Source organism: Triturus cristatus, chromosome 1_2 (genome assembly GCF_964204655.1).
Source record: "Triturus cristatus chromosome 1_2, aTriCri1.1, whole genome shotgun sequence".
NCBI classification, from domain to species: domain Eukaryota; kingdom Metazoa; phylum Chordata; class Amphibia; order Caudata; family Salamandridae; genus Triturus; species Triturus cristatus.
In genome coordinates, this window is record NC_140580.1 from 1,058,216,089 (window position 1) to 1,058,243,852 (window position 27,764).

At 41.3% G+C, this 27,764-nt stretch overlaps 1 protein-coding gene across 5 annotated transcripts in view; it reads right to left on the bottom strand.

The window, feature by feature from the left end:
* SARDH (sarcosine dehydrogenase) overlaps positions 1-27,764 on the bottom strand; it is a 613,955-nt gene that overhangs the window by 571,425 nt on the left and 14,766 nt on the right. For 3 of the 5 annotated variants that reach the window (XM_085612553.1, XM_085612590.1, XM_085612570.1), the window contains exons 2-5: positions 25,897-26,218; positions 12,433-12,611; positions 10,040-10,219; positions 6,127-6,250 (exon numbers count right to left, since the gene is read on the bottom strand). In XM_085612553.1, the coding sequence (XP_085468679.1) occupies positions 6,127-6,250; positions 10,040-10,219; positions 12,433-12,611; positions 25,897-26,218 (805 nt within the window). Of the gene's footprint in view, positions 1-6,126; positions 6,251-10,039; positions 10,220-12,432; positions 12,612-25,896; positions 26,219-26,794; positions 26,822-26,937; positions 27,078-27,764 lie in introns of those variants that run through there. The other 2 variants (XM_085612561.1, XM_085612580.1) reach the window with 2 other exon arrangements.

The following is a 27,764-nucleotide window of genomic DNA, read 5'->3' on the forward strand; positions in this document are numbered from 1 at the left end:
TGTTTTGGAAAAATCAAATATGGATGGAAAATACTCTTCTTAAACCACTCCATGAAAAAGGAAGACTTTTCTCAATGGGATTTAAAACAGCTAAACCTTATTTATACCGTTTTTTTAAAAGTGGGAACACATCATCTAGTTAATTGCGCAGCGCTTCGAGCAATCAGTCAATTTTCATGGATTGCTGCATTCTGGTTTCACTCTTCTCTATGTGCAGATATCGGTTTATTTTCTCCATTGCCTATTTATTTTTTATTTTTTAATGAATTTATTGTTTGCCTCCATGGTCTTTGCTAGGAAGTTGATCCCTGCACTTACTGCCTTTTGTGTACAAAGAAAATGACTCCTTAATCCATATTCATTTTGCGCATTGTACATCCAAGAGGACTCAAACCCAATGAAGAAAAACAAAATGTCTTACAGTGATGAGTTGACTGACTCAATCGTACTCCCCTCCCATCTGCTTGTATAAATGATTGAGCTTCCGCCACAGCAACAAGTAGTTTAAACCGTTAAAGCCCCCAATTAGACAGAGTCAGGATAGTGGGTGATATCTACAGCGCTCCGTAAATACCAATGCCTACGAGCCAGGTATTTACCAGGCGTGATAAATTCGTCCTATTGTGAGTTCCAGCACTTGAAATGCAGAATAACATGCAGATTCAATCGTTACCAAAGTGGAGTCCATTCTAGAAGCAGTGGCGGCTGGCATGTCCAGAGAGTGGTGTGGCCGGGGGGGGGGGGGGCACATTGCAAAATAAAAGCCACTTACCTTTTCCACGAGTGCAATGACCTCCTCAATCCTTCTCTCCTCGAGGCATGCAGGCTCCCAACTCTCAAACCAATCCGGACGCTGCTCTCATGCAGCATGAGAGCAGCAATAGGATTGGTGGGAGCAGACTGTCATGCCTCCCAAGAGCACTGGAGGCCTTTGCTTTCTCAAACTCAGCTGTCTTAAAACAGCTGGATTAGAGAGGTTTAAAATGCACATGCCCAGCTGGCTGTCGCAAGACGGACGGCCAAAGAGACGTGCGCGCACAAAGCTCCCTGCTGCCACTCAGTACCAATGGCCACGCCAGATCCTGACACTCAGTTCAGGACGGGTCATTTGCTAAAAAATAAAATGGTAATAAATACAATTTATTTCTATTTTATTTTTCAGCTCTGGCCTAGGATTTTGTTTGGATGGGCGACGCTCTTCCACTCAAACGGAGGAGACTCCCCCATCTAGAAGGCCTCCTCACACTCATTAAATTGTACCAGGCTTGGGCTCTTAAAAACTATCAGGGACAACCATAGGGGCGTGACAAACATTGCACAAATCAGGCTTTTGATCACACAAACTCCTTCCTGTCCAGGAATCATAATTGCATCTCATAATCAGTGTCTACATGTTTTGGCAGGGCATGTCAGAATTTCCTTCATTTGTCCATCATTGCAGGGGGCGGCATTCAAAATGGAGCACAGTTGCATGTGCCAGGTCTTTTTAGCGCGGTGTACAGCAGTAGCCACCTCCTTTCACATTCCACTAACATTTTGCCACTTCAATACCCTCACATACGATCACCTCAAGATCACCGTTTTGTGCCCGATCAATTATGAGCAAAAGGAGATCCAGCATGAGAGGATCCATAGGAGAGTAGGACAGTCTTGCACGTTACTGCAAAGCTGCTTCTCCAGCTGTACATTTTCTAAAAACACTGCAACCATTCCCAGAAGGTATAATGTCCAACCAGGGACTGCATGAGTTCAAAACCATGTGGCCTTCACTGCAACGTTTGTGCTTGCAAGAGGGGAAATTTTGCAAATATTTTACTCTGAGTGCACAATTTTCATTTTCCTAGAGCTCTGCTAGTCAAGAGATGAGCAGGCATGATCCCGATTGCTCCAGCTTTGCAGAGCAGGCACTAACGGACCAGTAAAGCTTTCCCAGCTTACGTAGGCTTCCATTCCAGCTAGACACAGGCAGTAAATAACCGTAAGTATATGCAATGTATAGCCCTCCGTTGCTTTGTAGCTAGAGTTGTGCTCTATAAATCCGCATACAGACAACCAGTAACACTCAAAAAGGTATTATTAATATGGAAAAATAACTTACTAATGCTCCATTGCTAGGTACTACTAAGATTTTTTCCCCGTTTTATTTTTAATATTTTTTTATGGAAAGCATCAAGACTATTCAGGATTGCATACAATCAACTTTTCACAACCTCTGTTTTATCTACCTGCGTACTCTTCCTCTCAGGTTACAAACAATTATTGTCAGAGGCCTAGAAATATGGATAAAAATGAAGTATATTAAAACAACATATGGATGGAATGCTGGAATATATCTCACCCTTTGTTAGTCACTCGGGATACCTCCCAGTCTATCATTATTTTGCACACCTTGCCACCTCAGTTTAGACTCAGCCATATGCAAATCATTCTTGATCGTGGTCCAGTGGGAACAGTCTAGTTGGTACGGGTCAGGCCAGGCCCTCGCCGAGCTGGAACACAAGCAATCCAAGACCAGTTTCGCCCTGATTGGGGCTTGGCAGTCAGGTGTAGCTTGGTTCCAGAGGCACAATGAGCATGAGACATATGTCTGGGCATACCTTTCGCACTCAAGCATACAAAAAACTGAGGGATGGAATGCTCGAATTAATCCATGGCACTGGTAATTATTCACGCTGCACCCCAGTCCAGTATTATTTTGCACACCTTTTAATCTCAGTTTTGACTCAGCCATATGCAAATCAATCTTGACCCAGCTCCAATAGGAACAGTCAAGCCCAAATTGCCAGGACAAGTCCTGCCTGAACCAGAAAAGAAGCAGCCTAAGCAGACCATCACTCGCTTTTTATGGCCTAGCTTGACAATGCTGCTGTCATCAAATAATTATGTAAGAATCACCAGGAGAGGGGTTTTGGCACCATCTTTATGTTAGGAGCCAAGAGCAAATTGGGCAGAACTTGTGTGCTGCCACAAAAAATGTGCTTCCCCTCCATACAGCTGTGATCATTTTGTTTATTTATCCAGTTCCCTGAGCTTGAGCTTTCAGGGGCACACATGACATTATAATGCTATTAAAGTGTCTTAGATTATTTAAGCAGTTTTTCTCTGGCAGCAGCACAGATGGAAGGAGGGCAATCATTAACAAACATGGATGTTTAGGTCTGGCTTTACAGCGCAACTGCCAGCTGATCTTCTAAGCTACACCAATATTATTCTACAGTTCTTTCCTCCCATACAAATACTTTTCCATTCCCATGCTTTTTACTTGTAATGCTTCACATTACCATAAAACATTCCTTTAAAGTCAGACCTATTAGCATTAGCAATGCCTATTTGTGTATATATATATTTTATTTAATGAATGTTTTGAATAAACAAAAGTATCAAGGGAACAACCAGGGTCTGGACATCACTGCCCTCTTTTGTCGTTAGGCACAATAAGCAACAACAGACGATTGGTTGTTGTTAGAAGTGGGGTCTCTAGTTGGCAGAGATAGGTACCTTTGTCCAAATAGGGACCCTTCTTCCTAGTCAGGATAAGGGAGTTACACTCCTAAAATAACCCCTGACTGACTGCTTATCTTAGAGGCAGTGTGTAAAGCATTTGCACATAACCAACAGTAATACAGTGTAAGCACTACAAAAGGACACCACACCAGTTTAGAAAAGTATCCAATATTTTTATAAACTTAAGACAAGACCAAAAATGATACAAATCCACAACACAGTACTTAGAAATCTTCAGTTATCAAAATAACCTTGAAAAACAGTTCCTTGAAGTCGATAGCTCCCTCTAGGGCTATCACGGCAAATCCAAACAGTTCTGGCTGCCCATGGCGTGGCGGGCCTGCTACAGCGTCGGAAAGACTCGCAAAACAGTACCTTTAGAAATGCAGGGCGTCGGCAACCTCTCGTTGAGCTTCCGAAAGTATGGCATCTGCAGGGGTCGGTTCCGGAGGTCAGTGCAGGAGTCGTCGGACCCTTGAAGTCACACGCATTACAGATCGAACTCCTTACGGTTGAAGTCCGGAGCACGGCAGGTATCGGGTACTGCGGTGTGAAGTGCAGTGGTGTGGCGTACAATACCCTCAAGTCGTGGTGCGAGCAGCGGCTCGGTAGCGGCGTCAGATGGCGGCGGTGAGACCAGGGTCGCGGTGCGAAGTGATGCGGTGCTCGTCGCGGCGTTTGCAGGTCACGGTGCAAGCATCGGTGTCGTCGTTGCTGAAGCGCTCTAGTCGATGGCGCCGGCGTCAAGAGACCAAGGCTGCAGTGCAGGATGAGGGTGGTGCATCATGTAACTTTATGAGCAGTGCCCTCGAACCACGGTGCAAGCAGTGGCATCAATATCGGTGTGGAGCGTCGTCGTCAGGAATACCAAGGCGGCATCGTGAAGCGAGGTGATGCAGAGTGCGGTGCCCACAGGCTGCGGTGCGAGAAGCAGGTCGGTGGCGGCATCAGCAGCCGTCATCGGTGAGACCAGGGTCGCGGTGCGGCGGTGCCCTCTGCAGTGCCTTCAGGACACGGAGTCAGCAGCGGTGTCGTAGATGGCGTCGGGTTGCTTTTTCTTTCGTTGCAGCACAAAACACAGTCCCTAGGGCTGAGGGCAGAAGAACTTGCAGTCTTTGATGTTCCTGAGACTTCTTGAACAGGGGACAAGCTCTACCTCAGGCCCTTGTAGAAACTCACAAAAATAGATTGCAGAAAGTTCAGTCCAGTCCTTTCACTGCCCAAGACAGAAGCAGCCACTGCAGGCCAACACAGCAAAGCACAGAGCAAAGTGGTAGTTCCTCCTAACAGCTTCTCCAGCTCTTCTTCTTGGCAGTCTTCTTGGTCCAAAAGAGTTCTAAAGTTTAGGGGTTTGGGGCCCACTTGTTATAGCCCAAAATCCTTTGTCCTCTCAGGCAGAGAGGGTCTGTGCCCAGCCAGAACCAGTTCTGTCCTCTCTGGTGAAGCTTCCTGGCAGGAGGTAGAGACAGCATTGTCAGAGGCAGACGGGACCTATTCAGGTGAAAATGAAATCCCCTCCCACCACTCTAAATGCAGGCCTGGCCTATTCAGGTGCTAGTGAAAACTTCTCCCACTACTCTGAATGCAGCCCAGGTCTATTCAGCCCAGCTCTGACTCATTCGGGATACATATAAACCGCCGGTGGCCATCTGAGAGAATGCACCACCCCAACCCCTGTCACTCCAAAGCAAGACAGTTAATACACATCCTAGCAAAGGCACACAGGATGGCTAAGCAAGAATATACCTACTTTCTAAAAGTGTTATTTTCAAACACTGAATGTAAAAATCACCTTTACCAAAAGATGCATCTTTAGATTTTGAGTTTAGGCATAGTAAACTTTATTGCTCTACATTGCTCTATCTTGTTCCCAGGGTCAGTTAGGTTTATAAGATGTTATAAACAAACTCCCCATTCTGTCCTATGGGAACAGGTAGCCTTGCAATAGTGATAAACGAAATTGGCAGTAATTCACTTTCAGGACATGCCACACGTATCAGGGAATGTCCTTCCTTTCACAAACACTTCACCCTGCCCACAGGGGTACCTTGGGCCTTCCATAGGGAGGACTGACATGTAAGAAAAGGGAAGGTTAGGGCCAGGTAAGTGGGTACACTTGCCAAGTCGACATGGCAGTCCCAGACTGCACATAGGCTCTGCAATGGCAGGCCTGAGTTACATTTACAGGTTGTTTGTGAGGGTGACACAATCCAGTCCTGCAGCCCACTAACAGCATTTGATTTACAGGCCCTGGCACACTCAGTGCACTTTACTAGGGACTGACACGAAAATCAAATATGCCAATCATGGAAACACCAATCCATAACACAATTTACGCAGAGAGCATATGCACTTTAGCACTGATCAGCAGTGATAAAGTGCCCAAAGTCCTAAAATCAACAACAGCAGGTCAGGAAAAAAAAAGGAGGAAGAAGCAAAAGGTTTAGGGATAACCCTGCAAAAAGAGCCATCTCCAACAGGTTTACAATCTGTTGTATCATTTGTAAAAGGCTTTGGGAGTTTCTGTGTTCTCATAATAGCATGCAATAATTGCCGACACGTGTAAAACACAAGGGTTTCTTAAAAAAACATTCAGAATGGACTTGGTGTGCCATATCTTACCTGCACAGTTCACCACACAGGGAGTCTGGATAGTTCCATGCTCTGTCTCCACTGCTGCAACCCGCTTCACACCCAGGTCATCCGTCCGCACCTGCACACCAGTGACTGGGCAGTTCTCAATGACCTGCAAAAGCAAACGCATCGATAATCATAGGCATGCAAGAGAACACAATGGAATTTAGCAAACACAGTGTAGAACTCTATATGGTGGAACCAAGATTCCACTGGAAGGGAAGCCCATAGAATATCACCAACATTGAAAGAAACACAAACATCTCCAGTGCCTTCACTCTTCCAAATAGAAAGCTACTGGAGCAGCATAATCAATTATGGTCCTTTTTGGTAAATTCTTGGCAACTTATACGAACCCACAACTATATGAACACGAAAGGGACATTCTTTACAAAAGTTGGATTGGATTTTAATTCTTGTGCAGTATACAACAGCACAGCAAAGTGATTAATCCACACCTTTGCAAGGTTTTCAGACAGCCACCAACAGTACCTAGAAGTCACCAACCCTATGTGATAAGTTGCAAAAACAGCCAAAGAACTCTATTCAAATCAGTCACCCAGAATGTGCAGCGTGCAGAAAAGGGCTTCTATATACACTATCGAAAGATATTAAAGTGCACGGACATGCTGGGTAAGTGATTTCTTTCTTCTCATAGTTGAGAACTTTTATTCAGTGGTTCAGGCCATTGTCCTCGCCCACATAGATAGGGGAGTGTCTGTACACAATCCATACTGGGCTTTCTAAATGAGCATGTCCTGTGAAGAAGTGCCTCTAACTTGTCCACTAACTTTGTTGTGGTGAGGAGGTAAGCTATATTTGCTTCAATTTTCAACCCTTTACATTGGTTGCATCTCAGTTTTGAACCAGCCTATTTACCTGGTTCTAACCTCTCTCTAGGTGGATGGACATGTTCTACTGAGAGAAAGAAGTCGGTATGTTAATTCTGAGTTTCAAGTGTTCCACTTCATCGCAGATTTATTGGGTAACATCATCGCCTTCAAGCAAGAGCCTTACCAATGTATTTTCTTTGTTTTGTTCAAGATTTTCTTCAGTGCTTTTCATTAAAGTGCTGTATATTAATTTATGAGACGGTACAAAAAAGAATTGTAATGGTAACATGGTGCAGTAAAATAGGGCCGCGAGACAATAAAAGGAGAAACAAAGGCAATAGGATTTAGATGGGAATCTAAAACGTTATCCATCTCTTGCCTAGTTCTTAAACAACATGGTTTGGTTCTTCATATATTACGGCTTCTGCCATTTTATTTAATTCATTTTGGTAGCATCTTAGCACAGAGTCTCTGGGTAGCAGGGTACTTTACAGAGTTCATATGTATTTATTCTTTCAGGATGTCTTTCGCTTAGTGTGATTACACTATACATTACTTAGTGTACCGCCTTGGTAAAGTACATATTTATGGTTGCAAGGAGACATGCAGTGTTAATGGAAGATTTTTGTCTTTGCTATATCATGATGTTATTGAATATATAATATATAGATACACACACACACAAATAAAGCTACTGGCAGTCACAATTAGGTAGTTATAGTTAGGACAACATTTTCCCATAGATGAAGCTTTTTTTTTTCTTTTGCCAATAACTTTGCCACCGTTTGATGAAACTTTACAAAATGTTCAAAACTAATTTGCCGCTCACTTCAGCTGCAGTTTAGAAAATGTCAGGGTGATTCATCAAGCGGGGGGGGGGGGGGGGGGGGGGGGGAGGTAAACAGGAGGGGGGGGGTAAAATGCTTTTTCCGTATTCTAGGTCTTTGGGGATTTTGCCATTTTTAGGTAGGACTACAGCCAAACCGCTGAACAGAGCTGCATCCAATTTGGCAGAAAGCTAGCTCTTGGGCTAGAAAGAGCCCTTTTTGTGATTTGGGATAAATCTGTTCAGTAGTTGCAGAGTTATTGAAGAAAAAAGTAAATTGCATATCCAGGGGCACAGATCTTTGGAGGATCCATCGCAGCGCTCCACGAATCTTTGAGCCAACAGCACGCAATGTCATGATTGGCTGGCCACAACGTGACAGGAAAGCTGTGGCTGGCATTATATGCACCAGGGCACAATCCCGGGGCCTGAAAATTTGAGTGCATAGTGATTGAAGGGGTCAGGGTAGAGGTACCCTGGCCCCATTTTCAGACTTGCCTATGGTTGTAATGAAGCCATAACAGTAAAATCAGCAAAACTACTAGCACAAGTAACTAACGTGTTTCCAACTTTAAATGCATTACCTTGCTCTTACAGTATGTTTGTGTGTGTTTTTGAATATTTTCGCATGCAGCTAACATCATGCGTGCCTTTCGTTGGATGTTTGTTGTTTTTTGAAGTTAAATACAATTGTAAACGCCCGCTCTCTGTTTTCTAAACCGAATGTATTTAAGTATGTGGGGGCTACATGTGAACCTTGACTGCCCTCTCACTTCTTTCCAGTGTTAGATTTTGGATGGCTTACCACGGTTTGCCCAAGGCTAAAGGCCTCAGCAGAGGGGCCAAAGATTGTAGGAGCCGAGGACTACTAGATTGCTCTTTTCTTGAACACAGGAATATGGCGTTTTCTGGGGAGTGTAGTGTACCTTTCTACTGGCCATTCAGTTAGTGAACAGATGGCGAACAGCACCCCAAAACCCATCATCATATAGTAACAAGTGCCACCTTGGGCCCGCGATACATAATACAAATAATTAGTAGAACCTGAATCATCTGGGATTGAAAACGGTTTTATATGTGCTCTGTTCACAGAGCTCTGCCAGCAAGAAAATAACTGTGTAGGAAGCATCCGTTTTCACATCAAAGATCTGTACAGCTGAGGAAATCCTAAAAATATTTGTTTTTTAGCGCTTTTGGTATTGATCACAATACACGACGGTGTCCAATGCCTCGCCCCAGCTGCAACTTCAGCAAAATGCACTACCTTTCCATGTCAGTCTAAATGTCATTCTTGATGCCTTCGGCCAAGGGACTGGTTGCTGCAAGGGCTACTTTGTACATGGTTCCTGCATATTTTCGTGGTGCTGTATATTGAGTACTTGCACGGCGGAAGTGTGTTTACTTTTTCCATCTGCTTGGTTTAACAAGCATTTGCAATGCAACAGGTCTCGCATTTACGCGAGTTTGAGCTATTGGCATTGTAAATGACAATGTCTTTTATTTATGTTTTAATTTTTGAAACGTAAATAAAAGCATTGTCAATTACAATGCCAATAGCTTAAACTCACGTACATGCGAGACCTATTGCATTGCAAATGCTTGTTTTTATAGTTGTTCTTAAAACATTCAGGTGCCAATGGCATGATTCCAGCTATACAGCTGTTTGGCGGACCCTGTAGTTCAGTTGACGTCAGTCTGATGAGGTTAGCAAAGCATTTATTTAGCAGCATTTACACGGCATTAAGCGGCTGCAGGAATCACAGAGATCATCGATGACATTGAATTCAGTCACAGGAACCTAAGATCTTCATTATGAATGCCACAGATAACAACTTATCATAAAACAGTTCTGAAACTACATTCTCTCAAATAGCCAAGCCACAATTTGCTAAGTATAGCATCCATCCTACAGGGTGTGATGAGCTACCAAGGATGTGCGACTCTCCAACTAATTATAGGAGATCGACTGCTCCCTCGCTCTTCTAGCCGACGTACCTCTAGAGAGCATGGTAACCCATCTCCTTCCCTTGTGTCCTCAAAAGACGTCTGGATGAAAAGTAATAGTGTAGGATACTTACATAGATTAGAAAATAAATAAAATCAGATAGTACCAATTACACACATTATGACAAGTAAACCTGGGGGCCAGTGGTAGACGGTCACATAAGAGAAAACAAGCAACGGCACCAAACGCCCTATCAATTGTATGCAACTAAAAGGCTATGCATCTATCTTGGCTTACCAGAGCTCCCCTGGCGCTGGCAGCCCTGGCAAGGGTGGTGCAGGTCCCAGCGGGGTCCATTGTGCCATCATTTGGGACATACAGGGTACCATAAAGATCATCAACGTTCATGAGTGGGTAGAGGTCCTTGGTTTCTGCTGGAGACAGTACATAAGATTCTACTCCGTACACCTTGCCCAGCTGTTAAAGAGACACAGGAGAAAGGACAAGTCAAATTTAAGGTGCAATAAAAAGTTTCAAACATTTTTTCCAAGCGGTACTATAGTTCACTTTTCTCAAATATTATAGCGGTTTTGGAAAAACAAAAAATGATGTAAGAAGGTTACCACAGCCTAACACTCCACTAATACACAGATTGCACCACTCCCCCTCGAACACCAGAAAAAGTTTTCTAATTGTACTTTTAGTTCAAGTTCCTAGGTACAAGAGAACACACATTAATAATCCAAAGGCTTCTATGCGTTAAAAAAAAGTGAATTTCACTAGGAAGAGCATTAGTTTGGTCACCGATTGCAATTCAAGCCTAATTCCCAAAAAATGTGTCTTTGTTCTGAAAAAAGGTAGGAAATTAGTGGGTGAGCAAGTAAGATCATCCAAGCATACAAGAGGTACTTTGGAGGAGCACGGAGAGTGACCGGGATGGTTCAAGAGAGTTTTCGTTCAGCTACGTCTAGGCTCTTCTACCATCACTACACTCACAACAAAAATGATGCATAACTTTAGGTTCTCTATGACCTCCCTAATATTTTGATGAATTAAAGTTTAATGAATCTAACAAATACAATAAATGAGACATTCATATTAAAAGACAAAAACAAATCCAACTAAGATTAAGATTTGAAGCAAGTCATACAAACCTAGCCATGTAAAGCTGTGTTATGGTTAAAAAAATACAAAGAAACTAGCATTTAAATTTTCAAACAGTCTAGAGGTATGAGAAAATTTATTTGACTAACTTTTTCCAATTCCAACTCATTCACGTTCATAGACTTCTCATTAACCCTAGGCATTAATTCTGCAAACTCAGGCATCAATTTCTAAAAGATCTCATAGAAAATAAAGCACTACTCCAAGCAGGTTTTCTACATGGAAAACTGTACGTTTAGCGTTCGTGGATACATCAATTTTGCACTTGATCATTCTTTGCTGCTTTATTGCTCCACAGTGAAAAGCATTCCCAAGCAAACTTTCCTGGGGATGATGGGGCATCAACACATAAAAATGGAGCCTATATTCCATAGGTCTAAATGCCCGTGTGCATTTTGTGTACAAAACTTGGCTGGAAGATGGAGAGGCTGTCCTTGCTGAAGAAATAATTGGGGGAAAAATGCTCACATTTAATTTTTGAATTTATTGTGACACCTTAGCCACAGAGTAGGATAAATAAACCCGCTACCAAAAACAAACCTGCTACTTGCAGATAAATCATATTCCCTTGTCAGTGTAATGGCAGATGTCACCCATCCCCTTTGGGGATCCATATATGGTCACCGTGCACGGAGCAAGATTGTCAGTTAATCTTGAGCCCACCCGGCAACATATGTTCCCAAAATTATCCCCATCCATGCGCTGGGCAGGATTTCCACAGCATGTGGGCTAACAGAGCCTATTTAAATCGGTGCAACGTGCCTGAAGCACACCTAGGCCGTCTTAGCCTGAAAAGGTGGCTGAGAAAGCTGGTGTCTCCTCCCCTCTCCAGCATACCCCGCTCCTCAGCCTCATCGCCCTGTGGAGGAGCCAGACTGTGGCATCCAGAGATTAAAGTGAGGCACTCGCTGGTCTGCAAGTTGCCCGGATTGAGGGGACGGAGGTGGACATCTGCATCCGAAGCGGGAGGAGGCAGCTTCGACTTGGCCGAGGTGGGACCAGGCAGCAGCTCCAGTTGCAGAAGCAAGGAGTCCAAAGTTCTAATAATCGATTATACTAATAACTTGTAAAACAATATCTACATGCTTTACCACTTGCTCTTAAACCAGGTTATAAGCATAAACAATAGAGTATGTTATCATCCTCAAAATATAGCGAGTACTTTTTTTTGTTTAAAATTTGTTTATTGGGATTTTACGTTACAGGTTACATATTGACATCTTACATCGTCATATTGCATTAATACATAGTTTCTATTGGGAGCGGAGTAATTGTAAGCAATAGTATACACATTTTTACTGCATGACAACAAATATAAAAACCCAGACGCTGGGGAAACTGTCAAGGAGGAGCCCCCCTGTTGGTGTGTGTGCTTTTCAACGGTAGCGTCGTACATTCTAACTTGGCGTGCTGCAGACGGGTCTACATGCATATTCATTTTTTCACGTAAAATATAGCAAGTACTTGTCTTTCAATACGTCAAACCAGTGCACACAAAATAATGGACTGCTTGCATGCAAACTTACAGACATGAGCCTTTTGTATTCATCCAGTCGCTGTTTATTGGAGGCGATAAAGAGTCCCCCATTCTGTATCCATCCCGTGTGGAGTCCAGTCTCCTCCTCCAGGTCTCGACTCACCACATTCCGTGTGTGGGCCAACAATTCCACCTCAACATCACTGGGCCGCAGCTGCCAGAGGAGGCCTGGGAGAAATCAAAAGACCTGGGTTAGCCTGTTTCTGTTGGTAACAGCAACATCTTGTTACTTCTATTCAACTGGCCCATACCATGAAAGCACTGGTGCCCTGGAAAAGATGTTGGAGACTGGTATACCCTCTATAATACCTAGACTTGTGCCAGGGTTTTAGGAAAAGGATCTGGAAGCCTTTTATGTGTATATAAGTGCATCGGGCGGGACCTATTTTAACATGCTCACAGTCTTGTTTGTGTAGCAATATTAACTAAAAGCTTACACCCAAACCCTTTTCATTTAGCGACCATTCGGCAGGGCTCAGTGCAGCATTCACTCGCAGTCATAAGTTGGTTTTAAATTGGGTTCAGATGCAACTTGTCAAGGATCATATACAATATATGCCAAATAGTTCTTTGATCAACATATCTATTTCTTCTTCTCCTTCACTGTTTTTAGGCATAGTTCAGGAAAAATTTAAATTACGTTGACCTAATGTTACACTTGTTATGCAAAATTGCTGAACTTACACTTTTACGCCACATCATGCAATTATGTACCATTCATGACAACATCTTACTGCGAATGCTAGGGAACATTTTCTTTTGCAGAAAATTCAGCCTTGCATCAGAAATGGCTGTGAGGGCACATTTCATGCAAGAATATATCACTAATTCACAGTTTTAGGTTTGGCATAATTCCATGTAATTTTCCCAAAATTGTGTGTGATAATTGCAAGAAAGCAAAAACGCAAATTTCTCACGTCTCTAATTCGAATATCACAAGCTTTTATTGTATTTTGTGAAACACTGAAAAAAAAAGGCAGAATGCAACACCAGCTGTTTACATTGTTATGGAGTGGCGGTCCGATGTAGGTGTCCACCGGGGATACCCTCCAATAATCAGTGCATAGTGCACTGAAACTGGGCATGGTGCTCTGCAATGTGCCTTTCAGAGTGGAAGCAGATTTTTTAATTATTTCCTGAAATGGCTCTGCACTTCATAAAGAACAACATTTGATCTGATAGATCAATGTCCATAGAAGAGTTCCAAACATCTAAAAATTGATGGGCAAGCAGATCAGTTCGCATTGTTATTATCAGTTGTGATAATCTAAAGGTCTGTGCTCATTCACCCATTAAGGGTGTGCTACGGTAAACCAAAGGTAGAATCTGGCTCTTTCCAAAGCGTGTCCATGGGTGTGTCGACCTGAGCCCTTTAGACCTCCAAAATATAAGCTTTTTGATGTATGAGCACCCAAACTTTTCATATGACATGTTTAGGTGCTTTTATTCAATAGTGCATTGGAATAACAACCCATACGTCATGGGCAACATTTCACAGGTCATGTGAAACACGGTGCCATCATTATGAGAACCGTGTAATAGTCTACAGAGCTTTACTATTGTGAAAAGCACAAGGATTGTGCAGCAATTGGGGAGAAAAACATTTAGGACCGTTATCTTAATTACACAGCCAGAATTAGAACGCGATGCGATGTGGCACATTCTCCTGCAGCATTATTTTCATCCTCCTGAGCCAGAAACATTCTTTTTCGAAGCCTGCAAATGACGGCAAATTATGCGGCAAATATGGTAAATACATACGTAGTTCGTAGAGGCTGCAGACACAGGATCTCTTAACTCCACTGGCCCTCACCATTGTCCATTATTTTATGAACAATTTATTTATGGACGGTAAACAGCACCCAATCATTCTTATTCCAGCCAGTACTCATTGTTAGCTGCAACTTGAAGAGAACACCTTCAACAATCTCTGAGGTCTACAGACATAATGTGTTTTTCACTAACACAAAAGGTTGTTTTTGCTAGTACTCTTAACTACAGAATTAAGCATTGCTCTCTTCTTTTTACTGCATGCAACCAAACATTTTAGTCCAGTATTTCAAATATTATTTTCAATGAAAATGTCCCTGTTGGACAAAACCCGGCTTTTCAAGCTTTGTGGGCCAAAATAAACTTGCAATATAAAAATTACAAAGAGAGAACACATAATGTGGTAGAATATTGCCAGTTTGTGTTTTTTCCTCTTGGTTTATTGAGGTCACCAGAAATTATTGACATTATATATAAATGTTTAAAAATTACCGGCCTTATGCTACATTTGACCAGTGAAAGCATCTAATTTTCAACAACGCAGTGTTTTACAATTTAACTATTGAAGTAAATCACATATGCAAAGTTTTAGTTGCGAAAACATCCCGTTGTTTAGTAATATGAACAGACAGCACATATATGTACACCTGGTGCAGCCAATGCCTCCTTACAGCTCAAGAGATATAGTTTGCTTGAATTCACTTCCGGTGTATGAAGAAATTTTAAACTGGAAGTTAAATATTAGGTTGGCATACTCCGTTTTTATTTGAGGGAGTACGCCAAAGTACTGTCAAAGGACTATCATGTATGATTGACCTCAGTTGAAGCAGCACGGGTGTACGCCGACATAAAGAAGATAACATGCATTGGTGCAAGAAGATAAAGTAATGTGCTAGGGACTACATTGCACATTTTTTTGTTTGTGAATTTAGTCAAATATTCCATAATTGGAGTATGTGTTTGTTGTATACATATTTCTATATTTTTGTTTTAAAGTAAAAATTATAAAAACAATTGTTTGACGGTGGGTCCCAGCTTCCAGCAGCCATTCGGAGGCGGGAGGCACCATGGAAGTCGAGAGGTTGAGAACCACTGCACTAGGCAAGGACATCGACTTTTCATTGATAAAAGAAAAGCGTACAAGGTTAAGTTAATATTTTGGTTTTAGAAAGGGCCATTTACCGTCTAGCTGTTCACAAGCCGTACTAGAAGACTAAAGACTGGGCACTAATTCTTTTGTTAACATGTGGTGAGTACTAAACTCCACAGATGGCTCCATAAGCGTCCAGATAACAAGATGGGCCCAACATAGGTCTACTGGAGTCAGGTTCACACTATATTCGTAGGATGAATATGGATTAGGTAATTTAGTCCTACTTGAATTACATGCTATTAATTGTACTTTCTGTGAAAATTCTGGAACCCTGTTACAGATCCAGCCCACTAGGACCTTTGTTGGACATCACTACCGTAGGTTATCTGTATCCCTCCTCTACAAACAGTACTGGTCCTGAAGTGATAGGCATCCATAGTTTGAGTCAAGCAGCCAGAGGGTGCATTCCCTTATGTGTCCTCCTCTTCAGTAAAACTATTTTCTGGCTTTTTAAGATGACAACTTTCAATTGCTATTTCATAATTGGTCTCTGCATGAAGACCGTTGATATGCCAAATCAGGAAAACGTTGTGGATTTATGTAGCGAGATGACCTGACATTTGGAAATGACTCTAGCAACCAGTTATGCATGTTTCATGGCTAGCCATAGGAGTGTGCAAGCACGGAGCCTCTACACAGACCAGTGCGCCTTCAAGCCCCACTTCAGGAATGAGAGTTCAATAGCCAATTACTGACTTTGATCCATGCAAACACTCGCAGCGCCAGTGGTGGAAGAGGGTGGACATGTGGTAGACAGGAGCAGGGCCAAAGCTAGAAGTTGGCCAAAGCCACATAAGAAGCATGTTGTGTAGCTACACTTTAATTATTTTTTTTATCTGAATTCAGCACAGTCAGCTGCAATCAGTGTGACAGTTATGATTCACCTGAGGGAGGCCTTCTTACACAAGCACTAAAACTGGCATTCTCAAAGCTGCTACAATGGGGGGGCGTGGCTTGAGCGCCAACAGAGATGGCAGCCAGCTAATACCGCTTTGGGTCTTTTGCGAGGGAGCCGCAAAAATGTCACAGTTTGTGGAGTTCCGTGAAGAATTGTAATTGCAGATTTGGTCGTCGGAACCTCTGCGGCATCCAGAGATGCCTTTATTTTCCCGCGGTAAGCCCGCAATCACTTTGAAATCTATTTCTGGCAAGCGGTGCGCTGAGTGAGGAGACCGCGACCGCCATCTTGTGCTCTCCATGACTTTTGCCTCATACAGCGGTCACCACTCCACAGAAATGCCGCTTTCTTTAAAATACTTTGAATCCTCAAAACACTTCAGTTCTTGAAAGTCATTGTTTACTGCAGGACGCTACAACCACATTCCTTCTAATTTATGCTTAGGAATACAGTGCACTTCATGAAAGGACGGCAACTGCTATTTTTTACATTTCCTCCTGCCCAGAGCAGTTTTTTCTTCATATTGTGCTATTGTTAGAGGGATGTGTGATACATGGAAGGACACCTTATATTTTGCAGCAATTTTTCCTTCAGCCTTTAGAAACTTGCTCTGGCATGCAGTAAGTTTTCTGACTGACTTGTGACTGCCATCTTGTGGTTCTTTCTAGCATCTAACTCCTGCTGCAATTTCTCTTCACACAAATCCCATTTTTAAAGGAAATGTATTTTTGATATTCTGGAAGAGGGTTACTGTCATCTTGTGGTTTGTTTTAGCGTTTACTGCTACAATTTCTCTTCACATGAATGCCATTTTTCATGGAAATGTTTTACTTTTTGATATCTTGGAAGAGAGCCTCTCCTTCTGTTCGCTAATTGCTTCATAACGAATGTATCTCTACGTCTCTCCATCCACTTTGTGGTCTACAATAACTATTTCTCAATTGCTGGAAGAAATTCTGTAATTTGACCACTAATTCTTAAATAGTATTACTAATTTTTCTGTGGTCGTTCCGAAATACCAACACTCTCCTGTTGGGAGCTGCTAACGTTTTCTATTCTACAAGTTCTTACCTACTTTATTTCCCTCATGTCTACTGGAAGAAACGGAGGGGGATCGAGGCAACATTTCATCTAATTTATCTACCTCCCGCTCAAAATCCTCCATACTGCCTACCTCCAATTAGTCTTCTGTTGTACAAGACGACATGGGTGACCCTACACAAACAAGTATACCTCATCTCACCGAAGCTTCATCTACCATGTTATCTCCTATACTTGTTTCCGAACCTCCTTCCTCTCAAGTCAATATTAAGACTACCTCTAAACCAAATTCTTCATCATCCTTATACTCTGTGAAAAGAGTTAAAAAGGATCCTCCTACACCTACTGTCGCTCCTCCACCTCTCTCAGTAGAACTGCTTCTGGTTGAAATACGTGCTCTTAAACCATACATGGAGGAAACGAATACTCGACTGCAAAGCCTGGAAGATAATTAGTTTTCACTTCAAACCAAACTTACTTCGGTGGAAGGTCAAATCGAGTCATTGCAGGTCTCTACAAAACAAATTTCCCCTATGAAAGCTGAAATCTTACAACTTCAAAAACAGGTTGAAAACCTCGAAAATCGTAGCAGATGTAATAATTTATGTATTTATGGCCTATCCAAAGGGTTGGAAGGATCCAATTCTATTGCCTTCTTTCAGTCCTTTATTCCACTGTAACGCCCTGAACGTCTCAGGATCGTTCAACAGGCACGATAATGAGAACGCACCACTTGTGAAGGTTTAGTTATTTTAATGAAGGCAAAAATAATACAAGGAATAAACAAAGGTTATAGTCACTGGAATCCTCCAGGCTAAGTACGTTACCAGCCCACAGCACGGATGGTCCTAACCGTCCTCTGCATATACGCCGATCCCGGCGTATGCCAACAGAGGGCAGAAATGAAATGGCCGACAATGCCAATCGGTAGGCTGTGAGGGGCACGAAGAGTGTTGGGGAGAATCGAGGAGTCAGGGAAACACCCAGCCGGGGTCTCTACCTGAAGGGAGCAGCCGCTCAACCTCTTCCTCAGCCTGCACCGGGACGCGGAGTCACCTCCTGGTGATGCGTCACCGATACCCCAATCACAAGCAAAGAAGACTGAACCGAGAGCAGCCGCTCGATCGATCCTGTGGACTTCCGAGTCTGTAACGCGGCAAACACCTCCTGGTGTGCGTTACAGCTGGCAGTCCCTGTATCTCTGGTCGGGCTGGGAGTTACGACTCCAACCAGCAAAAGCGCCACTGCGCTTTGACTCAGCCGAGTCAAAAAGCGAAGCTCAATGGTTATCCGGTAGAGCTTCCGGGTCCTTCACAGGTGACGATGGGGCAAGACACGGCCCAGGGAGTAACGACTCGACCTACCTCCGTTCTTGCCTTACTGGAGCACCACTCCGGAACACTGCTCTTCACGAAGCAGGTACGTCGGTGTAAACACAATATCCGACAGCGTTGTACCTCCCGGTTCCTCCCTTTCTAGGGCGTGTTTTCCTTGAGTTATGTAACAGCTCTCCTGTTTACATAAGGGCGTGTTTTCCTTGAGTTATGTAACAGCTCTCCTGTTTACATAAGGGCGTGTTTTCCTTGAGTTATGTAACAGCTCTCCTGTTTACATAACCTCTCAACCGCTAAGCATCCTGGGAGATGTAGTCCGTTTTCGCTGGTTACCGTTTTCCTCCCCTCGCATGACAGGAATTCTTGACATCCACAATTGCTTGACATTCCGGATTCTCCTGTTTTGAGCATACAAAGAGCTCACAGATTAGGACGTCCTCCCTCTGCTTCTTCATCTCAGCTTAAACCGAGGGGTGTCATACTCTACTTCTTGGAATATACTGACTTGTTGAAAGTTTTGCAGGCAGCCAAAATCAAACGTTGCATCTCCTCGCAAGGTTCACAGTTGTTTTTCTCACTGGACTACGCCAACACCACTGCAGATAAAAGAAAAACCTTTCTTGCAATGCGACCAGCACTACGAGAGTCAAATGCCAGTTTCGGTTTGATACATCCTTGCCTCTTCAAAGTACCTGATAAAAATAAAACCACTACATATGAAGACCCAGCTTTACTTCAGCGTTTTCTTGAGAATTGCAGAGAGGATTCCATGGATTTTGCAGGACCATCTTCTTCCTGAGAACTTTATTTTTTTTTTCCCCATGTCAAATTGTAATTATTTATTTATTTTGTCTCGTCCTTGTCTGCGATAACTGAATTAATTTTCTCCTTTTCCCACATCTTTTCATTTCAGGTGTCCCTTTAGTCCTTCCCCTCCATTGTTCTCTATTGTTTAATCTATTTCACATTTTTCCCCGAGAATGTTTCTTATCATTTTTATGTTATATTTGTAGTCATGTATTTATTTTGTGTTTTCAGTGTTTATGACAAATAAACTAATTTTCCCTTTTTTCCTATATCCTCCCTTTTAGGTACTAGCTCCCTCCGATCTTTTATCCTCCATTGTTTTAATATTGTCTGGAATATTTCCTTCCTCGTGATCTACCCCGGAAGTGTTAAGTTGGTTAGACTTCTCGTCCTGTTGCCTCAACACCCTCCACCCATGTTTAAGTCTTTGGTATGTTTTGATGTTCTTCTTTTATCATTATCCTATTTTTTCCTCTTCTATTCTTCCTTTTCTTTCTTCCCTGCTCCACTTTCCTCTTTCCCTTATTTGGTTTTATCTCGTCATCATCCTTCCATCTTTTCTTATATTTCAATTCAATCTTTATTTCCTCATCCTCTTCTTTTCTTTTTTTTCTCCATTTCAAAAAATGTTTATCTTTCTTTTCATTAGCATGGATTGTTTATTGCATTGGTATTTATGCTGTAATATTGCGAGTGTTTTCTTTTATATGGTTGATTAATGACTTTGCGTATTGTTTCTTGAAACATTAAAGGTTTGGGTACACCTATTAAAAGGCAAATGGTACTCTCCCATTTATGCAATCTTAAGTCGGATATTGTTTTCCTACAAGAATCTCATTTAGTAGTTTCAGAACTTCTTAAGCTTAAGAGACAATAGGTAGGACATGTTTTCTCTTCCCCAGGCACTAGTAAACAAAAGGTACCATAATTCTTATTCATTTAGATGACGATGTTTGATGGCTCATTATTCATGTTAAAATTAATGATGTACCCGTTACTCTATTTAACATATATGCACCTACTAAACCGGACAACACTTTATGGCCTCACATTTCCTCGCTTTTGATGTCTATTGATACTCCATATGTTATTTTCGGAGGAGATTGTAATTTAATTGTTGACCCCTATATAGATCGTACTTCTAAAACACCTTTTATTTCTTCTCCAATGCACCAACTTTTTACCAATCTCATTGCTCATAGATCCCTCGTTGACTCTTGGAGACTCTGCCACCCACAACTTTGTGAATAAACTTTCTTCTCCCCCACTCACCTCTCACAATCACGAATAGATTATTTGTCTCAAAAGCGCTAACTCAATCTATTTTACATGCTGATATTGGTTCTATTTTGATCTCTGATCATGCTCCTGTAATATTGGACCTAGAACTACTCCCCATTACTACTTCTAAAAAGAGATGGCGTTTTAATACCTCGTTATTAGCTGACCAATCTTTTACTTCCTCCTTTGAAGATTTCATGAATTAATTTTTTTAACATAATTTATTTTCTGTTTCGTCCTTTTCTATTGTCTGGGACTCTTTTAAAGCTTCTGCCAGAGCCTTTATTATTTCTTATGTTGCTAAAAAGAAACGTCAAAATTCTCTTAAAGCGGATGAACTTCTTAAATCCATTAATTTACTTGAGTCCCTATATACAGTAAATAATTCTACAGCTGATGTTAATAACTTAATCAAAGAAAAATTTAAATACAATAAATTATCCACAGAAAATGACTCTGCCTACCTTCTTAAAGGTAGTGCTCGTTACTATGGTGGTCAAAATAAAGCGGGCAAGCTTCTTGCTTCATACCTCACAATTAAAAAAGAACGCTCCGATATTGATTATGTATTAAATTCTCTCTCTGCTCCAATCACTAAACATCTTGAGATTTTAGATGAATTCAAAAAGTATTATACTTATCTATATACTCCTGAATCCTCTCCAGACTCCCTGGACATACAAAATTATCTTGCCTCCATACAAAAACAATTTCCCACAGATGTTAATTTTTCTTCACTGGAGCAAGATATCTCCATAAAAGATATTTCCCAAGCCCTAAAACTTCTAAACACGGGGAAAGCACCCGGCCCAGATGGATTCCCTGAGGAATTCTACTCCCATTTTTCCAAAGCCCTTCTTCCCAATCTCCTCTCTTCGTGTTCATATTTTATCTCCTCGAATGCTTCCTCCGGTACTTTTCAAGATGCTCTTATTTGCTTAATCCCTAAAGACGGAAAATACCCTCATTTCTGTAAAAACTATAGACCAATATCATTAGTCAATTCTGATTATAAAATATTCGCTAAAATATTAGCTCTCCGATTAGAACCTATCTTACAATCTATTATTTGTAAAGAACAGTCTGGCTTTATTAAAGGTCAGAATATCTCGGACAATACCCGGACCTTCTTTAATATATTACATAAAGCTAACAAATATCCCCATTCTCTCGCAGCCATCTCTTCAGATGTGGAGAAAGCTTTTGACCGAAAGGATTGGTCTTTTATTTTTCATACTTTATCCTGGTTCAGTTTCAGTCCCAAATTCATTTCTTATATTTGTTATACACTTCACCCAAAGCCACCATTTTTACTTATGGTTCTTTTTCTGACTCCTTTATTTTACAGAGAGGTGTTTGTCAAGGCTGCTCCCTTTCCCCTCTCCTTTTCATTCTGGCTTTAGAACCCTTTCTAGATAAAATTAAGCAAAACTCTGAAATACATGGTTTCCAACATGATAAACTTCATAATAAAATGAGTGTCTATGCAGATGACATACTTTTATTTTTATCTAAACCACAAATATCCATTCCAGCCTTCGTAGCAGAAGTCAATGCTTTATCTTTATTTTGTGGTTACAAACTAAACCACGATAAATGTGAAATCTTACCTCTTATATCTTTTGTTTTAAGGAAGACTTTCTCTCGACTAATTTTTCATGGAATCCCCAACAAATTAAAATTTAGGCCTCGTTTGCACCCAATATTAAGAAAACGCTGTCCCTAAATATGAACCGTCTCTTCTCTACTTCTACTAATAAATGGCATCCTTTATACTTGTCCTGGTGGGGCAGACTTGATACCATTAAAATGATGCTTGCTCCCATCGTTTTCTACATGATGTCTGCTACCCTCTCACTCTTCCTGCATACTTTTTCAAAAATATTAACTCTATTCTTTCTACATTTTTATGGAACAAGAAAAAGCCACGCATGTCTTTAATTAAGCTAAAGCGCCCTAAATCTCAAGGTGGGGTTACTTTTCTAGATTTTCAACTTTACCATAACGCCTTCCTTCTTAAACAACTCTCCAAATCATTAAAGGACTCTACACCCAACCCCTCTCCATTATGGAAGGATTTATGACATTCCTTGTTATCCCCTTTCTCCCTTGATGAATCCCTCACTTTCACTCATAAATCTCGCTTTCTATCTACACCTATACATAACACTACCCAAACTATTTCACTCCTTTATGTTATGACACCTCTCAGCTAAAGACCAAATTTCCTAATTAATCTATTTGGCATAATATATTTCTTAAAATTAAAAATAAACCAATTTTCTGGAAGACTTGGCGAGATAGAGGTCTACTGAAGATTCATTAGTTATACTCAAACGTTTCTTTTCTTACTTTCTCTGATGCACAATCACTTTATCATTTGCCAAAATCCTCTTCTGCCAAATTTAATTTATTGATCAAACACTTATCAGATTCTCTACTTCATTTATCCTCTATACCACACTCCTCTTTTCCCCAACGCAACATTCTTCCCATTTTAAGTACCCAAACTAGTGCCTCCGTTATTTACAAATTCCTTAGTACACCCATTGTACATAGATCTAAGACCCACACAGAGCTCCAATGGGAATTTGATTTCCACTCTTTGTAGATTGTTACATTTTGGGATAAATTATGGTTGAAACTCCGCAAGACCTCAAGATCATCCAGCATGACTCAAACACTTTTCTTTATATACAACCGACTTCGGTTTACACCATTATCTTTGCATAAATTTCAAACCACACTTTCTTCAGACTGTTGGTTTTGTAAAGCTTCTCATGCAGGCTTATTTCATATGCTCTTTTCCTGACCCTATACACATCAGTTTTGGTTGAAAGTATGGTCTCAACTTACACCATTTGCCATACCCATTTCCCTTTCTTCCCTGGAGCTATATTTGTAGGTACACTATCTGATCATTGGCAAACCCTCTCTCACAACATGACCATTGTGGATTTATTAATGGCTATTTCTTTCCAACAAATAACAAAAAAATTGGAAATATTCCACACAACTTTCCTTTCAATCTTGGTGGTACAGTGTCTGTTTCAACCATCAACTGGATCGCGTATATGTTTCTCCTAGGTCTCTACTCCTGAAGAGAAAATGCATATGGTCTCCAGTGACTGTTTTCTTAGATGACTCTGCACATAAATCTAACCATCATCATCCTTCGTCGGAAAAAGTCCCCAAACCACCGTGATTTGTTAATAATTATATACTGTTGTTTTACAATTTGTAATTATATATTTTCTCTTTTTTTGCTCACTTTAAATTGCTATCATACTCTGTTTTACAGCAATTTCCTCTATATATTGTTCGATACCTTTTTTAATTTATTATGCTTTTTTACCTTCATATGTATTTAATTGATCACAGTATTAGTATTTCCTTTACCCTTGTTTCTCCTTTCCCTCCTCCCTCTCCCCCCTCTTTCATCTCTTTTCTTTCACAAGTCTTATAACAAGAAGTTCTATATGCAACTATTTTCGATCCATTATTCCTTGTTTTTATATTGTGGAAATCTCAATCCACTTAAAGTTTTCTACTTATCATCTGATAGCTATTTGATTGCTTGAACTTGGTTGCATTTTCTCAAAATTAAAATCGATGTTTAAAACTTAAAGCTGCTACAATGTATCTTTTTACTAGAGTACAGCAAGTGGTTTGGATTGTAACCCACTTATATTACAATGTTTACAAGCGTTACGAGTCTGCCCCACTAACTAGGACCGTTATTTCTGTGTACCGCATAATCTATGGCAACATGATTCCTAGCTGCTGTTGCATAGCAGCACATGACTGAGCAGCCATTTCTTGGCACTTTAGCTCTTCTCTCCTTTTGAGTGTTTTGCATCTCTACTATGGCGGTCTCCTGTCTATACGCCACCCTTCAGCGTACACCACACGTTCCTTGCCCATTCATGGCAGACATCAAGGGGGCATTTGCAGACGTCATTCATTGTCTGGAAGCCCCAGAATGGTCCACTCAGTGCCTCACTGGCGAGCCATAGGACTTATCACAATCAAATGTGGAGTCTAAACCAGATTTAACTCAGCATCCATGGTTGTCCATGCATAACCCGCGGATGCCCACGGGTCATTTATGAACATAGAAAGAAATTGGGGCAGTTCTGCACTTTGCTATTTATTAGACATACAATGTTGAGCTCCCCCAACCAAATGTTTTTGCTTACCACAAGGTGTTCTCATAGTGAATTAGCATACTTTGTACTTGGAAAAAACACAATACAAAAAGGTAGCTTCAGCTGGTTTCCAAATGTTCTTGTCATATTGTTTCCTTCCCCAATACGCCTCAGTGTTAGCAACTGACCTCAGGTTCTTTACACCCAAGGTGCCTTAGAGGAATATATTATCTCTCTTGCATTAGAGGAATATATTATCTGCCTCTGGAATATTCCTTAGGTTACAGTATCGCATTCTGTCACCAACTGCTGCCTTCACACGAGGAATGTATCTCAACCACAGGAATATCTGCGCGTTGAACAACTCATCGAGTGGTTATACACATTGGTAAACCTAAATTAATGGTTCCACGATATCACATATAAGTTTTAAGATCCATTTATTCTCAAATGTGTCAATTTACCTCTGGAAGCATTAGAAAAAGCTGTGTTATGTCCCAGCGGTTTCAAAACCCTGGCGGTACCTGGTTTTCCACAAAACCCTAAGTGACTGACCTGGTTTTCCACTAAACAGCAGGTTTACATACATATTCCAAGCATGCAGCAAGCATGAGCAAAATGTATAAGAAACAGTACTCAATATTATTAAAGAAGGGAAATTAATGTAAGATTACACAAACTGCAATACTAAATTTGCAACTGGAACACATCAATGCAATCACTAATAACATGCCACAGTTATCGCATTATAAAAATTCTCCAAATGCAGGGGGTTCTTGACAAGCTAATGCTTTGTTTGGCAATACAACTAGTTTGTGAAAACGAAAAGTTCTGCATCATTGGCTCACATGAAATGTTCTCATTTGACTCGTGCATCTCCAGTGATGGTGAAAGTGGTGAAGCCACTGTCTTATCAGGGCTAATTCTCTAGGGTCATCGCTGGACTAAAGGTTAACCTCTTCTAAAAGTAAGACCATGGTGTCCCTTCTACAAAGGAGCCCCCCCCCAACCCCCTCCATACCTGCTGTATGCCAAGTGGTCCCTGATGTCAGACGGTCTCTCTCCAATAGGACCACATTCTTGACTCCAAGCTTCGCTAGATGGTAAATCGTTTGGCATCCTAGACTACCCCCGCCAATCACGACCACCTCTGCAGATTTGGGGAGCGCCTTGGTTGGCCCTTTGGATTCACTGCTTTCTTCTTTTAGAGTTTTGGTGTACGGGACGTTCTTCTCAGATGTCTGGCTCACACTAGTACTGGAGTATCGGACGTTTCGCCTTAGCGCAGGTGTCCTGTAGGAAACAGCTTTTATAAAAGCCTGTCTCAGGGGGGACATGATGACCTGAAATAACAAAATGATTGTGAAATAAGAACATTCAACGAAAATCACACCTTGTAAAGAAAATAAAAGTTTATTTTGCATTTTACAGAGGATATTGCATACAAATCGCCACTCAGTTATGATATATCAGATTTGTACATGAAATTAACGCATGTTTTCTCAAAAAAGAGAGCTACTTACATTAACTGTTAGGCAATTCCACCCAACAATTGAAGTTTGTAAAAAAAATATGTAGATTTCAGAGAGAAAAAAAAATATATATATATATATATATATATATATATATATATATATATATATATATATATATATATACACACGTATGTGTGTTTTTCTTTCGCAGTGCGCAGATGTAACATGGACTACCATTAACTCCTCTATTCCCCTTATGTTACTTTTCAACTTTTGTCATTTCTTTAGGGTGTTCTGATGGAAAAAGAATGCATTTTCAACAGTTTCAAATTTTTCACTCCAGACTGGACATACACTTACATCTTAAGGGGTGCCATACTTTGCTGCTCTAACGATTCATATATGTATATGGAAATATATGCTTATGAAATCGTAGATACTTACTTCTTTTGCCATGGGAGCTGAAAACAGTAGGAAATGAGGCAAGGTTAACAATCTCTAGGACAGGACTAACTCCAGTCGGCTGTTCCAAAAATTCACAATTACTTTGTATAAGGAAAATTTTTACACTATGGTTTTCAGTGGACCTTATTTTCAGGTGTGCCTGTAAGGGCTCGCTTGGACTCATCCGTGGGATACATGAACCGAGGATTCAACTTCCAACCTCAAAAGCAGCAACTGGTCCATCTGTTCACAGCGGCTGCGGGTGTCCAGTCCCGTAAACTTCCCTTCTTCAAACAGAACGCAAGCACAGATTATTTTTGATGAGCAAATGAAAAAAAATGTCTCCACACTAAACCCTGTGTCCCATTCATCCATGGACTGGTTGATCATTGCCTAATGTCAGCTCAACATGCTTTGATCGCATATTAATTCACGTAGACACTCTCCTCATTAACTGCATGGCCTTGTGTGCACCTTGTCATGCACGGGTAAAACGTAGTGACCTGGAGAATGTGTCACCTCCGCCCGTAAAACACACGTATCCAAAGCCAAATGCTTCACAGCACTGTGGTTAACAATCATTTACCACCCAGATGAGAATTCATGACTAATGCGATCCTTTTCACAGACCACCTAGAAGTACTCAAAGGAGTTTTTAGCACCAGTGCTTGAAGGATACAAAACCAGTGCTCAGGCCAACTCTCAGTTTAATGTGACTGAGGCTAAACAGCAGAAAGTTGTTCACAACTTAATAAAGACGCAGATCTTCCAGTTCCAAAATGGATTCTGTTGCTCCTTTCCAAACAAGGTAGTCTGAAGTGCTGCAGATGTGACACAGCCCTTTGGGACATTTGAATTTTGCATACTCCCAAACACACATGTCCTACAAGACTTACACGCCACAATGTCGGGCACTCCATAGCATTTAATGGTTACTAGCTTCAAAATTGCCGACAAGGTGGATCGTCTT